Source organism: Protopterus annectens, chromosome 10.part0, assembly GCF_019279795.1.
Source record: "Protopterus annectens isolate FY-2018-M chromosome 10.part0, PAN1.0, whole genome shotgun sequence".
Classification (NCBI taxonomy): domain Eukaryota; kingdom Metazoa; phylum Chordata; order Ceratodontiformes; family Protopteridae; genus Protopterus; species Protopterus annectens.
Genome location: NC_056744.1, coordinates 480,402,720 through 480,419,526, shown reverse-complemented (window position 1 = coordinate 480,419,526; position 16,807 = coordinate 480,402,720). Strand labels below are relative to the sequence as shown.

The window sequence follows — 16,807 nt, the reverse complement described above, 5'->3', positions numbered from 1 at the left end:
GAGTTAGGGTTAGGGTGCAGGTAGTGTGTGTAGTGTCGGAGCTTGGGGTTTGGGGTGTGTAAGTGAGTTAGGGTTAGGGTGCAGGTAGGGAGTGTGCGGTAGTGTCGGAGCTTGGGGTTTGGGGTGTGTAAGTGAGTTAGGGTTAGGTGCAGGTAGGGAGTGTGCGGTAGTGTCGGACCTTAGGGTTAGGGTTTGGGTTAGGGCTAGTGGATATGTGTTGTAGTGTACTGTGGTGTTGACGTGTAGTGTGTCGGTGTTATGGTGTTCGGTGTTTCGCGTTGTCGGGTTTGTGTGTTGTCGGGTTTCTGGCGTCGGTTATTTCCCTGTCGGTGAATCGGCGTTTCGGGCATTAGAAGTAGACCCGCATACACACACACACACACACATACATACATACATACATGCATACACACACACACACACACACACACACACACACACACACACACACACTCCCTTAACACATTCGGTCCAAGTGTCTTCCCACCCTAAGCAACCTTTTAAGTTATGCTGCAGAGTTTTTGGGATAGTACACATAGCCTAAACTATAGCAGCAATGCTCTTTCAATTTCACAGGCATGTGAATCGCACTATGCCAGCCCATTTCACATAGGGGCATTGATAATTGGCAATGATGATACATCCTATATGCAGGGCTGTAATTAGCTGAAATGGTGCCTTAGGCAAAGGTTTCCATTGCACCTCCCCTCCACTTTGTACTCTTTCAACCCCTTGCATACATACTCCAGTACCCCCCCCACCCCCCCGCATTGTCGCCTCACAGTAAGACACTGTCCGGTTCAATTCTAAGCTAGAGAGTCTTCTGTGTGGAGACATGCGTGAATGGGCATGCCTTCATTGAAGGTTGTGCATCAGGGCTGGCAACTCGGTACGTAAAAATCTTCTGCCAATCATTAGCGGACCGCAGTTCCACTGTGGCGACCCCTAACCGGAAAAAGCCGAAAGACAACAAATTAAAACAGTAATGAACACACCATCACCTGCCCTCATACAAGCTACAGCAAGCTTCTGTACACACCTCAGAACATGGCTGGTTTAGAGCCGAGGCTACCACCAAGTCTTTGTCAAAATCCATTCATTCAGTATAGGGTATAGTATATGGGGGGGGGTCACCCGATTCCAAGAAGATCTAGAAATCTGAATGCTCTATGAAGTATTTTACTCCTTATTTTTGAAAGACAATTACATGCTAACTGAATGCTTTTACTTCTACACATATGAGTTATGTATGTCTCCAGCACTACTGTGTACTTACGAGAGTGCATGCACACATAAACAGTAGTGATTTTTTTCACACACACACACACACACACACACACACACACACACACACACACACACACACACACACACACACACACCATAAGCCATAGGAATACTAGTATGACATTGAATTCAGCATATAGCAATACACTGCAAAACACTAGCCCTGCCACTCCAGATCAGGGACTGTTGATTAGCAGTCAAAGAACGGCAGGGAGTAAGTTACTTTTACTCACCTCACTGAGTAGTAATACACATACTAAAATATCAACATAAGATAACTTGCTGTGACTTGGTGGCCCCCCTCAGCAACTGCAGGGTTAGCTGATGCCTAAAGCGGACTATGTAAGTAGTTACCAAAAATGAGGAACAACTTCCTCAAACGTTTGCACAATTGGTTACTGAAGTAACATGAAAGCATGTTAAATAAAATAAAATTAAATATTAGCTAGATTGATAGTATGCTTGCATTGCAGCATACCAGCATCTAATGTCAGGATAGTGGCTCTGTAATTACCTTTAATATTGCAGATTTCCTATACCACTTTCAGTTTAGTTACGCCCAATTTCCTCAGCTAGCTTATATTTATCTGGTTATACTGCATGCATCTCTTTCCCTGTACCCTTTACCAAGCTGCACATAAAAACAACTTATTCTTGCTCATAATTCCAGGTAAGACAATATTTAAATAAATGCAGTTATAAATCAGCGTTAATTAGAATAGATATTAATACATAAAAATACAATAAACAGTTCCAAATTACGGAAATATTTTCTCAAATTGCTGCGGTGGGAGTGACGGATGCGTTTACGGTGAAGGTGGGGTTACATCAAGGATCAGCTCTGAGCCCTTTCTTATTTGTAATGGTGATGGACAGGTTGACAGACGAGATCAGACAGGAGTCCACATGGACTATGAGGTTTGCAGGTGGCATTGTGATCTGTAGTGAGAGTAGGGAATAGGTGGAGGAGACCCTGGAGAGGTGGAGATACGCTCTAGAGAGAAGAAGAATAAAAGATCAGCGAGACTAAGACAGAATATATGTGTGTGAATGAGAGGGAGGATAGAGGAATGGTGAGGATTCAGGGAGTACAGGTGGTGAAGGTGGATGAGTTTAAGTACTTGGGATCAGCAGTTCAGAGTAATAGTGAGTGTGGAAGAGAGGTGAAGAAGAGAGTATAGGCAGGATGGAGTGGGTGGAGAAGAGTGTCAGGAGTGATTTGTGACAGACGAGTACCAGTAAGAGTGAAAGGGAAGGTCTACAAGAGGGTAGTGAGACCAGCTACGTTATATGGGTTGGAGACAGTGGCATTGACAAAAAGGCAGGAGTCAGAGCTTGACGTGGCAGAGCTGAAGATGTTAACATTTGCACTGGGTGTGACAAGGATGGACAGGATTAGGAATAAGTATATTAGAGGGTCAGCCCAGGTTGGAAGGCTTGGAGACAAAGCCAGAGAGGCAAGATTACGTTGGTTTGGACATGTGCTGAGGAGGGATGCAGAGTATATTGGGAAAACGATGCTAAGGATGAAGCTGCCAGGTAATAGGAAAAGAGGGAGGCCTAAGATAAGGTTTATGGATGTGGTGAGAGAGGACATGCAGGTGGTTGGTGTGACAGAGCAAGATGCAGAGGACAGGAAGAAATGGAAACAGTTGATCTGCTGTGGCGACCCCTAACGGGAGCAGCCAAAAGAAGATTTTCTTAAATTGCTGTAAAGTATGCAAGACATTTCAGGACTACCTCATTTGAGACTGAGAGCTCACTTATTTGGTGGTAAACACTTTTATAAATCCCTAACCACTTAAAATTAAGAGAGTAGACAATGTTTGTAAAATCATTCAAGGAAGGCTTGCAATTTTAACTCACTCCCATGTCCTAATACTTGATGCTTGCCTGAAGAGCTTTCACCTTTCTTTCTTTTTTTGTGGAAAATGCAGTTACAAATTAAAAAAAAAAACTACAGCAGACGTGGTCAGGAAACAATTACACTTGCAACACTGCAGCACTTATAACAAATTATCTTCCGGTTATAATTCTGATTCTATGCCAAGTAGCAAATCTCAAAAATAATGCGTGCTAAGCAATAGTTTTGTACATGCAGTGGTCGTCTTCATGTTAATGGAATTCCATCAAGTTTGTTCCATTTTGGAGTTGTTTATAAACTATGAATTATGCACATCAGCATAATTTATTAAACATCTGTAAATATCTCTGACAGTGTACAATTTAAACACCAAATATAAATGAGAACTTTTTCAGCATTGTGCCAGATTTCGTCTGATAAAATGAACTGCACAAACTATTGTATAAACTGCTTAAGGTTTACAGAGCCACAGCAAGGGTAAGGCAAAGAAAGAAGGCTGTCCCAGGTGCAAGTGGTTAGGGGTGCGATTGCAAGTAAGTGAGGTACTGGCATTAATTTATGAAGCCTCAAAGATAACTGAAATGTCATTTAATTTAAAGGAGTATCCTCATTCCAAGAAACATGGAGTTTATAAAAAAAATATATGCGATTGCAATGCACAGCATTTCACCAGTGCTTTGCTTTCTGAATCACAGGGTCTATTTCTCCGCATCCCATTTGTGTAACAACACATTCATTACCTATGTAATGAACAGGATAACATGACGTTCCAGTAATGGTCATACATGCACATTGTTACACTGCTAGACTCTTATCCAGGCAGGCAGCCATCCTTACAGGCTGAATGAAGTATGCTGCAATTCAATACAAACTCACTTATAAAGACAAGGCTGTGCGGCAAAGCAGAATTAGTGTGGACCTTGCCTCAAGCCACTCACTCCAAAACTAAAGGTACTGCATGTTACCTATTTACCTTAAGTAGGAGATACTGACAGTATGAAGTACTATGTAGGTGGACAGTATACCTAAACACAGTTATACCAGACTGGAAAATGAAACCCTTATTGAAGTCAATCCATTATGCAGACATGAACTGTAGAATGTAACAGACCAAAAACACAATAGGCACCTAAGAGGCAGATACTTTCCTGGCTGTACAGTGCTACAAATGTTTAACCTCGCTTTGTCCTTCCATCCAGACAGGCTGAGATAAAGTCAGTAAAGTCTAGATTGTAATGCTTTACTCAAACACCACCCGTTCCCCCCAAAAAAGATCCTCTAATATACTGAGGTGACACGTTTAACTGACAGACACAGAACATAATGAATGAAGAGACGCTGTCACTGCGAGTGACACAAACCTAGAACATAATGGAGACACTGTCACTGTGAGTGACACAAACCTAGAACATAATGAAGAGACACTGTCACTGTGAGTGACACAAACCTAGAACACAATGAATGAAGAGACACTGTCACTGTGAGTGACACAAACTACAGAAATGTGTTTGTGGATCCCCTAGATATCAAAAATACATACCTTATAAAAAAATAACTCCCAGTCTCCTAAAACCTTAAATGGACATTCACTAACCACAACTTCCCTAATCAGCATCCTGCAAAACAGTCAATATGCATTCCCCCACGTGAGAATATTTGTACCGGCATAAACCAAGTACTCAAATACACAACTGTGAATAAATGAAGGACACCCAAAAAGGGCTAACAAAGTACTATTTATTTATTTGTCTTTGTTTACCTGGAAAATCTGACTGGGTAATACTCATTTTCAGTCAAGGCCAGGGGAGAAAACCTCAAGTTACATTGCATTATACTAAGTTCCAGTTAAACACAGAGTAGTTACATTTCTATTTACATTTATACACTGGCCTTAGACATAGGCCAACTAGGCGGATGCCTAGGGTGCCACTCTAGCAGGCCCGCTTTTCCAGTATTTATTTGCTGTAGGTATACCAGGATGGGGGCACCAGGTGGTGTGAAGGTGGGCACCATGGAACCCTTTTGCCTAGGGCACCAGCTGACCTAAGGCCACTCCTAACACAAACAGTAGTTACATTTATACATTCTAAGATTTTACACAGGTGGAATTTACTAGAGAGAGCTACTGGACTATACAGGTAACACTTGTATATAAAAATTGTTTTGTCTTTTTATAGTGAGAGGTTGAGAGTATTCTGTTTAAGAAGAGTATCATACAGTAAATACAAAGTCTTAACCTTGTGATGAGCATGTGCAGGACCAGGATTGGTCAAGGTATTGTTTAAGCAGTGGTTTAAAACTACTAAACTACTACTACCACTACTAAGTTTGACAAAGAGTTTTATTTGTGTGGGGATAATATTCCAGAGTTTTGCAATGTACTGGGACTACAGCGAGTCGAATGCAACATTATTTGGCTTATTTGTAAGTAATAAGAATTTGTTACTAAAGCAGAGATCTCTTGCTGGACAGTAGGGAAGTAATAAGTTTTGTACTGCAAGGCATTTTACTGGATAATTTATAAGTCTGTGTGCTGCAGTTAGTTGTGAATATATTAGGTAGTTGTAATTCAAGCCAGTTTAATTTCTTTAAGGTATGACAATGGCGGGTTCTATGAGAGATTGTCGGCAAATTTATCTATTTTATTGTAGCAGGAGGCGTTTCTTTCTTTCAGTATTGTTCATGTTCGTTAGGATAGAAGAGGTGTATAAGAGAGTCAGTAATAAGAAGGTGGTTGCTAGATTCTTTCTTGCAGTGTCTGTAAGGAATCTTTTGATTCTATAAAAGAAGCCTAACTTCTGGTGTGTAGATTTAATTATGTGCAGTACATGCTGGTCATATTTGAGAATCTCATCTATTATAACGCCTAGATGTTTACGGTGAGTTACAGTTTCAATGACAGTATTATTTACTGACTTTATGGTAAAAGACGGCTTTTGATTTTGGCAACTTTTTGAGGTAAAAAGCATTAACTTAGTTTTCTTGGGCTTGAGTAGGAGGTTTTATTCTTTGAGCCAGGTTACTACAGAGGAGAAACATTTTTGGGTAATGTGTTGGATCTTATTTAATAGGTTCATAGGTTCATACTAGGCTATCTGCCCTAGGGCATTTATAAGCCTAGCCAGAATGTGTTTGGCTTTCGCCACCCATTTTAAATTTATTTTGGTATGCCCTTTTTCGAGGTTAGTATACTGTGCCTCTGTCTAACAGTGACACAGAAGTGATACCCGGGGTAAACCTACGATCTCCCATCCACTCATCAAGATTCCTCTTGAAGAGAGTCAATGAGGGACTCTGCCTAACCTGGACTGGGATTTTATTCCAGAGTGAAGGGAGCCTCTGGGTTATGAATCTGTCCCTCCAGCATGTCCTACTTATTTCAGTGCTGAGGTTCAAGTCTCTCGAGCGCGTAGCTCAATGGGATTTGGATTTTCTGAGGTGCAGCATGTCCATTAATTCCGGGTTGGACATGGCTTTATACGTCAGGCACAGATCGCCTCTGAACAGGCGGTATGCCACTGAGTAGAGCTGGAGTTTCTTTAACCGGGCAGCATATGGCATCTGTTTGAGCCCTTTGATCCTCTTGGTGAGGTACTTTTGGGGTCTTTCCAGTTGCTGCAGGTGTCTGGTAAGGTGCATCCCAAAAGGGGCATTGTACTCAATTATGGGCCTGATGAGGGATGAGTAAAGAGGCACGATGACCTCTCCTGATCTAGATGTGAATGCCTTCATGATGAGGTGGGCTATATAAAATGTTTTTCTAACCACTTTGGCCACGTGGTTGTCAAATGAGAGATTGCTATCAACTTGGGTCCCCAGGTCCCTAATTACTTCTTCTGTACTGAATGGATTACCACCTATGTGGTAATTTGTGAGCACTTTGTTTTTGCCAAAGGGATGACTATACACTTTTGGCATTTAGCTTGAGGCCATGGCTCTGGCACCAGTTGTCTGTTTCTATGTGGCCCTTTTGGCGGATGCTTGTGTCGGCTGGAGAGGCGGTTAAAGAGGTCAGTTTGCAGTCATCTGGGCACTTGGTCAGCCACAGTCCTTCCGTGTTGGCCTGTACCTCCGAGAAATATATACCGAACAAGAGAGGTCCCAGAACTGAGCCTTGTGGGACACCACTTGTAACTGGTTTGGAGTCTGACATGGCTCCAGCAATTCTAACCATGTGGGTTCTGTCCTTGAGCCAGTTTGCAATCCATCTAGTGACATAGGGGTTTATATTTAAGCTGGTGAGCTTATCTATAATGCCCGAGTGGGGTATTGTATCGAAGGCTTTTGCGAGGTCCAGGTATGCTGCACATATTAAATGTTTAGTCATCTACATACTGAACTAGACTAGCATGGTGAGTGGAGTTTTGGATTAGTGCAAATGTTTGTGAATGCCAAAAAAAAGATCCATGCAGTTTTGCACAGGCGATATGCATTGCTAAGTGGAGAATCAAGAAAACATGACAGACCCAATTCCATACCATATATTTACCCTAAATGCAGACTAAAACATATTTATTCTAGTTAAGTTCATTAAGTACACGAGATATGAAGCTACATACTCCCATATAAAATAAATCCTCACTTGTTTATGTATTAGGCCACTTACTAAGACAAACCAGCTTAAATTTCGAGATCATTAAGTTATCAAATAACATGCATAAACTGTTCAGCTGTAACAGCATCCTATGAGTAATGAAACTTTAAGTTGGAATATCCCAAACTCTCTCTTTTGCTCAGTGTAGCATATTTAATCATCACTTAAAGCAGCATCACTCTTACATCAGCATGAACAGAGTTAAAAGTTGTCAGCGCTTCTAGAATGTCACAGAATAGTGGCATACCTCTCAACCTCCTAGCATAAGAAATCTCGACACAGCCTAAGCTAATGGGGGGACAAAGGCCCAAAAATAGGGAAAGATGTTTACTCCTACTCTTATAAATTTAGAACAGTATTTGTGTTAACATGCATTTTCTGAAGGCTATGAAGACCGAAACTCAAATGCATGCCATTATTCAGTGAGTGACATCAAACCTCAGCAATTGCCACAAAACCAAAAAGTTTATGAAGAACAGACCAAAAACATGAGAGGAAAATCTGGACAGTTGAGAGGTATGCACAAGGTTGCTGACAGAAGGCTGCCTGCACTACAATCAACTTCCTGAGGTTCTCTCTGTGGTATTAACATTCACTGACAGCCAGAAAGGGTGCATCCAGAAAAAGGCAACTGACTTCCGCACAAAAAAGTGTGAAGAAAGACCCTTCAGCCAACGCCCGCTGACAACAATATTAAGTATTCTGCATCACACAATGACCAAATCTAACAGGATTACAATTGGGAATAAAGTGAAATCTGATGATACTGATTGAGACAAAATGGACCATGTGGTTCTGCCAGACATATGTACATCTGCATTTTAGACTGCATCACTACCTTCATGCCATTTTTTTTTTGCTGTAACAAGTACAAACCAGTGTTTCTGTCATAAACAGATTTTTCTGAGTATGATCACTCAGTATTTGATGGCTGCCTCTTTATGTATAACGCATATATTACATGGACCACACACACCAAGGACAACCCCACTGAAACACTGTTAATCCTATTTTCTTTATGATCAACTCCACACTTGATCTCAATGCATTAGCTTCACTAAAGAATGAAGAACAGCAGCAGTTGTGCTTTTCGACTGCCCAGCGAGGGGAATGCTGTGCCCCCGAAGATTCCAGACAGTTTCCATTTGAGCTGCACTGATGCCGTATCAGCTAACTGGTCACTACAATGCTGATGTCAGTCACTTGTGCAGCTCGTAGGACACCAACAAGCAACAGACTCTAGTCTGGTGAGTGAAGAGGGCAAAGTATACCCATAACATATTAAACTTTAAGAGTACATGCATTTATAGCACTGTAATATCCTGCCAATGCAAAGATTGTTGATGCTGAATGCAGCATGCATTTATATGAATCACAACAGGTCACCCAAATAAACACAAACCTGCAGGTACAATTATTTTCATTAAAATATATACATACAGCAACCATACAGTTTTACTTAATATAGTTACAGATGTACAATTATGATACACTGTGACCATAACTGTACATTTGTAATAGCTAAAATAAAGGGTAAGAGCTGCTTGGAATACATAACCAACCTATACTATAAGTAGACATGACACAGCGCATTTCTTCAAGTAACACTGTGGGGACTATTCCAGATTCAACAGTGCAACACCACTGGTGTACAGAATCTGCACTTCAGGAATGAAGGAGTTAAACTACAGTTTTCTCAAAGCAGGGAGTTTGATTTCTACAAAAACAAATAAATAAATATACAGCTTTGAAAACAGTACAAATATCACATTATCCACAACAGAGAATTTTTGTAGCAAGCAGGTCCCACATGCTGCTATTAACAGATGTAAACGGTGCAAAGCTTAAGGAATTGCTGCTGAAAGTAAATGCAGCTCATCCTGCCTGCAGTGTCAAATGACTGACAAATAGTACTAAAGCCCTTTGTGAAATACAGAGGAAGGTACATAACGGGGTACGACTGTATGCAGTTTTACCCCAGTATGTAAGTATAGCACTCCACGTATAGAGTGCATGTACAAAGGGGCCCTCCTTGGAGTATATGAGATTCGATGGCACAATACCATCGGTGTTACAGGCCAATCATAAAAGGGTAATGTGAAACTCCAACTGTATACAATCCATTGAAGTTACACTTATTTCAATGCTCCTTCTTTGCTGATATGCTGAGTAGTATACAGACAAACTGAACAATCTAATCATCTCTGTGTTACAAAATAAATAAATAAACAAACTCTTTTTCATAATAGGAAAAATCCTACTGGAAACGTTGTTCCCTGTGGTGCAAGCAACCCTTCTGCTGCAACTACACTTTACCAAAACAGTGACAAAGCTGAAGATTTGCTGGGAAAAGGCTTGCTTAACACCATATCCCCTGATTACTGTATTACAGTAATCACCATCATGCCTCATGAGTAATACGTTTTATGAATCACCAAGAGGCATAAAGGCAAAAGGGTATGCAATATACCAAGATATTTAAAACATACCTTGCGACACAGCTGCTCAAGTCATGTCACAATGTCGTGCAACACAGCACGGTACAGCTGCCGTTGTGCTCTAAATGAGATCGGGGATGAATGGGGCACTGCAGCATGAAGCACACTGCTGTGTATTATCCTGTCCTGTGTGCAATTCATAAAGAACAGATATTTTGCGCACCACCACTGAGAAGAATGAACCATCCTTATGAACTCCCCAACCTGAATGGTGGGGTGCTGAATATTAGTCAAAGTCCTTGCATACTAAGTATATGAAAACCACAGCTATTGTAGTTACTGCTTCATAAATGACAGTAAACTTATGATTATCCCATTACACAAGGAGTACTAACACAAAATCAGGTGGATGACAACAAACACAATGGATATGTTTGCCTATTTCAATGTATTCTTAATGTATGCACATCTAAGCATGATGCTGTTTCTCTGCTAAGTCATGTTTTTAAGACTGCTGTTATCTAAAAGCACTCAGATTATTTATTTATTTATTTTTATATGGTTAAATACAAAAAGTCTAGGAGTTTACGTGGGCATTGTAATTTTTTAAAGCAATCCAATTATGAGGATATTCATTGTATGGTATGATAACATAATATGTAGTAACAGGGAATCCAAAGAATTTAAACTGCCAAAAACATAACATTGTATTTGCTGAATTGTGTAATCATTTTGACTAATTACCTACACTTCACAAAAATGCACCCTTCAAAACACTTCCTTTTAGAAGTTTCTACAAGTTGGCACAAAACTGATAATAAAGCCTTTAGATTTATGATCCTAGTTCAGGAATGCAGTCACTGCTGCTTGCCATATTAAGCACTGGGTTAGAAACTTGTGTCTCCCCTTCAACAGTATGCAGTGCTACTGTGAATTTTTATATTTAATTCTCATTATTACAGAAGCAATTTACTGAAAGCTGCTCGATACTAATGTTTCTTCAAAACAGATTTTCATCTCTGTTGCAAACAATATGTTAAATGTATTGGTAACTAATCTGCAAGTGTACTTCTTACTATATCCACACTAGCACCTCTGTCAGGCGAAGCAATAAAGCCACTGATAAAATCTTCAGTGAACACTCGTTTAATTTAGCAGATTCCAACATTTGTAGAACCACCAGCACTAACACAAACGTCTTAATCGGTGGTTCTGCAACTGTTGGAATCTGCTAAATAAACGAGTGTTCACTGAAGATTTTATCCATGGCTTTATTGCTTCGCCTGACAGAGGTGCTAGTGTGGATTACTGGTCTTTGTGCTTTGGTACCTGGTTGCTTGCTGGTTTTGGGAAGTACTTCTCACTATATATTTATTGTGTTTACTGGATAGCGGACCGGAGTTCCGCTGTGGCGACCCCTAACCGGGAAAAGCCGAAAGACAACAACAACAACAACTGGATTTGCTTTAATTGCTGTATTGTAACTCATGCTTCTTGTGTATTAATTCTAACTTCTTCAGTTGATTTAATAACACTTCCATTCAGCGAGTTTTCACCCAGTAAACAAAATACAATAAGCAATTTTAGTAGAGAACAAAACAATTTAGATGGATTAGCAAACTGAACTCTAATTTACAGGGACTACAGTAAAACAAACAGAGTCCAGGGTGAAATCAGATGTCAAAACACCAACAGCATATTGCCTTTACTAAGGCTCACACGGGCCTGCTAGATTAGAAAGAAAAAAAGTCAAGCACAAGTTTAAAAAAGCAAAAGATAAAAATACACTGAAATGCTTAGCAACCGTATACATCTGCCAGTATAAGTAACAGCTCAGATCGGATGCAAGGGAGGCACTGCCTTATGAAGTAAAAACATTTTAAACAGATGACCACAGTTCGGAGATATAATTAAAGCCAGTCAGTTCATTACCCCCCTTAACACCTCATGACATGACAGACAAGTCTCTGCTGAGTGGTACAAGCCTTGGAACAAGGACTAGAACTGTTTATTCATAATTTTTTCCCGGAATTTGCTTCTCCCCTTCTCAACTACCTACATTCTAGTCACAGATCTCTTAAAATACTTTCTTACAGTAAGGTTTCTACTACTGATTCTAGACCAACCTGAACCGTCTTAATAAATGCTCTATTTAATTTCAACTTTAAAACATGCAACATTAATCTCCCTCACTGAGAATGTGTTAAAATATTCAGCTTGACTTTGCGTAATCTTAGAGATGTGCAGTCAGTGAAAGAACTGAAGCAATAGTGACTAATTCTTTTTTTTTAAACAATGTCTGCAACATACTTAGAAGAAGCAAGACCTTTTGCGATTAGGCTACTTATATATAGTTAACAAAATTAATGAACTATTTGAATGAATAAAAATAAATAAATGATCAAATGCAGCCTTCCAGATTTAGTATTCAACATAAGAAGTCACAACAGAGTGGAACTGTCCTTTCCCATAACACAGACATCTTTTAAAAGCAATTTCTATTTCACTGAGTATCTGGCATTGGTAAGAAGTGAGGGAGATTGTTAATTCAGCATTACTTGCACCTTACTTCTTTCATGCTTTCTATGTCCTCAAAAATGTATGTCATACAGCCTAGCCAGGGAGGGTGGAGGGACACATTCTGTTAAGACAGGGTTCATTTTAATCGTTACACACCTAGTAATTTAAAAAGGGTTTGCAATGAAAGATTGTTGGCATTTAATTAATAAGTTCCTTCTTTGTGGCAACTGTTTGGAAGTGACCCCGACTGTCAGGAACTGCAGTTTTTAGCAGTGGAAGAGCATATGTTTGTGAATACTACACAGGTATAAGATTCTGAATACGAGTTACATGAATGCATGTTATATTAAAAACATATCTAACACTCGTACACCTGTTGTTATGATGGCTTTTTTTAGCATACAAAAATGCAGGTTTGCGTTCGCCGGTCACAGAAGACATGCTCAAACCCAAACAGAAAAGGTATGGTGTACGTAATCTTAACCACTGTTAAGTGCTCTCTTCATGACTTTATTTCAGAGACCTCTTCAACATTCAAAATACTACTACTTCATTTACTCAGGTAACAACAGGCTAAGTGATGTGATGCCACACCCAAGAAATAGTGCACAAAAACAATTAAATTAATAATAACTTTTGCGAGCAAAATTTATTTAATTTATTTTACATTTGTTGACCGGGATAGTTCGTCTGGGTGTGAGCCCATTTTCAGCAGAGGTCCGGACAGAAAAGCACCAATAAAACAACAACAACATTGTCGGTTTTACAAAGAATTTAACAGAAATATCTAGAGACAATAAAGAAAGTACAATATACAATAGGGACTTTAGTGAAAAGGAGAACGTTATTACAATATAAGAAAAAAATATCTGTATTAAATAAGTGACAGTGCTGTTTGTTTGTTTGTGTCTTTCGGCTTTTCCCGGTTAGGGGTCGCCACAGCGGAACTCCGGTCCGCTAATGATTGGCAGTAGATTTTTTACGTGCAGAGTTTGCCAGCCCTGACACACAACCTTCAACGAAGGTGCGTCCATTCACGCATGTCCCCACACAGAAGACGCTCTAGCTGAGAATCGAACTGCACAACGTCTTGCTGTGAGGCGACAACGCTACCATGTACAATGTTTAAATATCGAGCCTCTCATGTTCCCTGATGCATTCTTCCAGCTTAGACCTGGCTGAACAACTGATGATGTTACATAAAAATGTAAAAAGTAGTAAATCTGGTATTTGACATGTAAAACAAATTACAGCAAACCACTTTTATGATAAAATCTACTACAGTGACCCACTGGAGTTCTTGTAGTTCAAGCCAAAAGGTACACCAACTTTAAGGATAAAACAATCTCTGTAGTTGTTAACAGTTTCCATAGAGGCAGCTTGAAGCTTAGGACAGTCAACAAAGTCTGAAAGTCTGACATGCAACATAATCTAGACTTATTTTCTATTTTAATATTGTGCTCTCTTCTTTTCAGAGGGTTAAACATAGTTACCACAAAAAAATCTCCCATTTAAAAGCCTATACACAAATGGCAATGCAATGAATATCCAAATTGGGTAGTATCCCTTGCAAGTTTTGTACACGTCCTACACTTAATTAAAAAGTTTTCATAAGTCAAACTACACAAATAAATTAAAGGAGTGGCTTTCTCAATATCTTTCACAATTACCAGGTGCACGCGTCTCCAGTGTGCTGCACAACTGGTGAAGGATAATCTGATGGCTGTACCTTCTTTGAGAGTGTGAGGTAAAAAAACAAATTACTCTAGAAGATGAAGGGAAAAAACATATACACACACACACTTTCTATTAACAGCTTTAGAGAAAGATTTAGCAATAACTTATATGGTGGTGCCTATTACTGTAGACAGCATCAAAGTAGCTTGCCTAAAGCCACGGTGAGCAAAACTAGCAGTATATGCTACAAGGAATTGTATATACGTATTCAGAAATTATGAGTTTTATTATTATATAAACATATTCAGAAATTACTTTGTGTGTGTCTATATATATATATATATATATATATATATATATATATATATATATATATACATACATACATACATACATATATATATATATATATATATATATATATATATATACACATACACATATATATATATATATATATATATATATATATATATACACACACACACACACACACACACACACACACACACACACACACACACACACACACACACACACACACACACAAAGTAATTTCTGAGTATGTTTACATCCAGGTTGAATGTGCTCAGTTTAATCTGGAAGTGTAACTTGAATCCCATCAGCTCCTAGTTGGTCCTAGCAAATGAAACAACCAACCACTTACGCTAGAACGTCTCCTCTGGTAAGCATACTGAGCTAACATGACAACAACCTGATAACTAAATAAAATTGTCCGACCAAATTTTAAAGAAACTTCCCTGAAACAATTTTAACCAGATGATGGAAAAGAAAAAGCCATTCCCTTCAGCCCCAGGCAAAGCAGCTTTTCCCACATGGAATTTGACTGACAAAGGTACCCTGCCTCCAAGCGGATGAACACAAACTGGAAAAATGTATATTTCTTGGACATCTTTCAAGAAAGAACAGTTTATGTCATTACACCAATTAAATAAAACAGAAATTGACTAAAAACTACAATACATCAAGTGTGGATGCAAGGATGGATGCATCAGTAGGCACCTGGAGAGAATGTGCTTAGCAACTGATCAATGCAGAGCACTTCTCCCCTTTTATGTCATCAGCATCACATTAATGCTCATGACATGAACAGGGCATTTTTCTAAAAATCTGGAAGGACTGATAGCTATATTAAAGGGGAAAGAAAAGGGTAGGCATGAGTTCAGAGTCTAATGGGGCAGTCACATCAGGAATACGAAAAAAACAAATGCAGCTGTTTGACATATAGAAGCAATATAATTGTGCCACCATCATTGGGCTGTTGATATACAATATAGTCAGCGATGCAGCACAAAGGAAACAGAGGGGTGCAACTTTGTAACAAAGGAGACTAGCAGAAAAGGCGCTCCATACATCAGTATTAAGCAATTCAAAGGAATCAGAGAGGTGCAACTTTGTAACAAAGGAGCAGAACAGAAAAGGCTCTCCATACATCAGTATTAAGGAATTATACTGCAGTCGCAAGGAAGTCAAGTGGGAGAGTCCCAACACTGTAGCATGCAACTTTCACTTCTTGGCAGTCGTTTTACAAAACATCACATTCAAGTTACAGTGATTAGCCAATACAAACAGCATTAAAAAAAAAAAAAACAACAGAGACAGAATTTAGTGGTATTCTCATACCTTCTTTTTCCCACTCTTGGACTTTGCTTCGGTCCCTTGAGACACTGCCCAGTACTTCTCGGGGCACTGGCTCCATCCTGCTGTCAACCTTTTCTTGGCTGGCACAGTGAGAAGGCACCTGCATGGCCCTCTGGAAGAAAGAATTCAGTTCCTGAAAATTCATTTCCTGCAGATCCTGGAGAAGCTCCTCCCTCTCTTCTTCATTCAGTTCATCCCAAAACTGCAGGAGGTGCGACTGACCAGCCTCAGACAGCTTAGTGTGAAGCAGATTCAGATCCATGGGTGGTTGTTATGCTTCTCTTCTGAAAATGGGAAAAAAAAGATGACTGTAATATACCTACTGTGAAGAGTGGGTAAAGATAGATGAAGGCTGTCAGCCTAGCCAGATAGAATTTTGCAGATAATTCTGTCATTTGTAAATATGAATGTAAACTACAGGCTTGTTGTCTTAAATGTAAAGAAATACTGTTATGTGTGGAACTGAAAAAAATGTGAGAACAGCGCACTCTACTGATCAAAGTAAAGCATGTGGTGACCAAAAAATGTGAGAACAGTGCACTCTACTGACCAAAGTAAAGCATGTGGTGACCCTTTGATGTAAACAGTGGTGCTGAAGCATCTAGATGAAGACATTCATTCTATTGTTTTAACCAAGAGTTAAATTGCTAGATTTAAACACGCAAATGTATTTTTATTGCTCTGTTTCCTGACCAGCTGCAAGATAACAAAAGGGAGATGTTAAGAATATAAATGCAGTATCTGTTAGCCTGGGAACCCATGGAA

The 16,807-nt window shown here is 39.5% G+C and overlaps 1 protein-coding gene across 3 annotated transcripts in view; it reads right to left on the bottom strand.

Moving 5' to 3' along the window:
- UAP1 (UDP-N-acetylglucosamine pyrophosphorylase 1) overlaps positions 1–16,807 on the bottom strand; it is a 362,925-nt gene that overhangs the window by 339,522 nt on the left and 6,596 nt on the right. For all 3 annotated transcript variants that reach the window (XM_044085376.1, XM_044085378.1, XM_044085377.1), the window contains exon 2: positions 16,025–16,326. In XM_044085376.1, coding sequence (XP_043941311.1) covers positions 16,025–16,304 — 280 coding nt within the window. In that variant the 5' untranslated portion in view covers positions 16,305–16,326. The remainder of the gene's footprint in view (positions 1–16,024; positions 16,327–16,807) is intronic.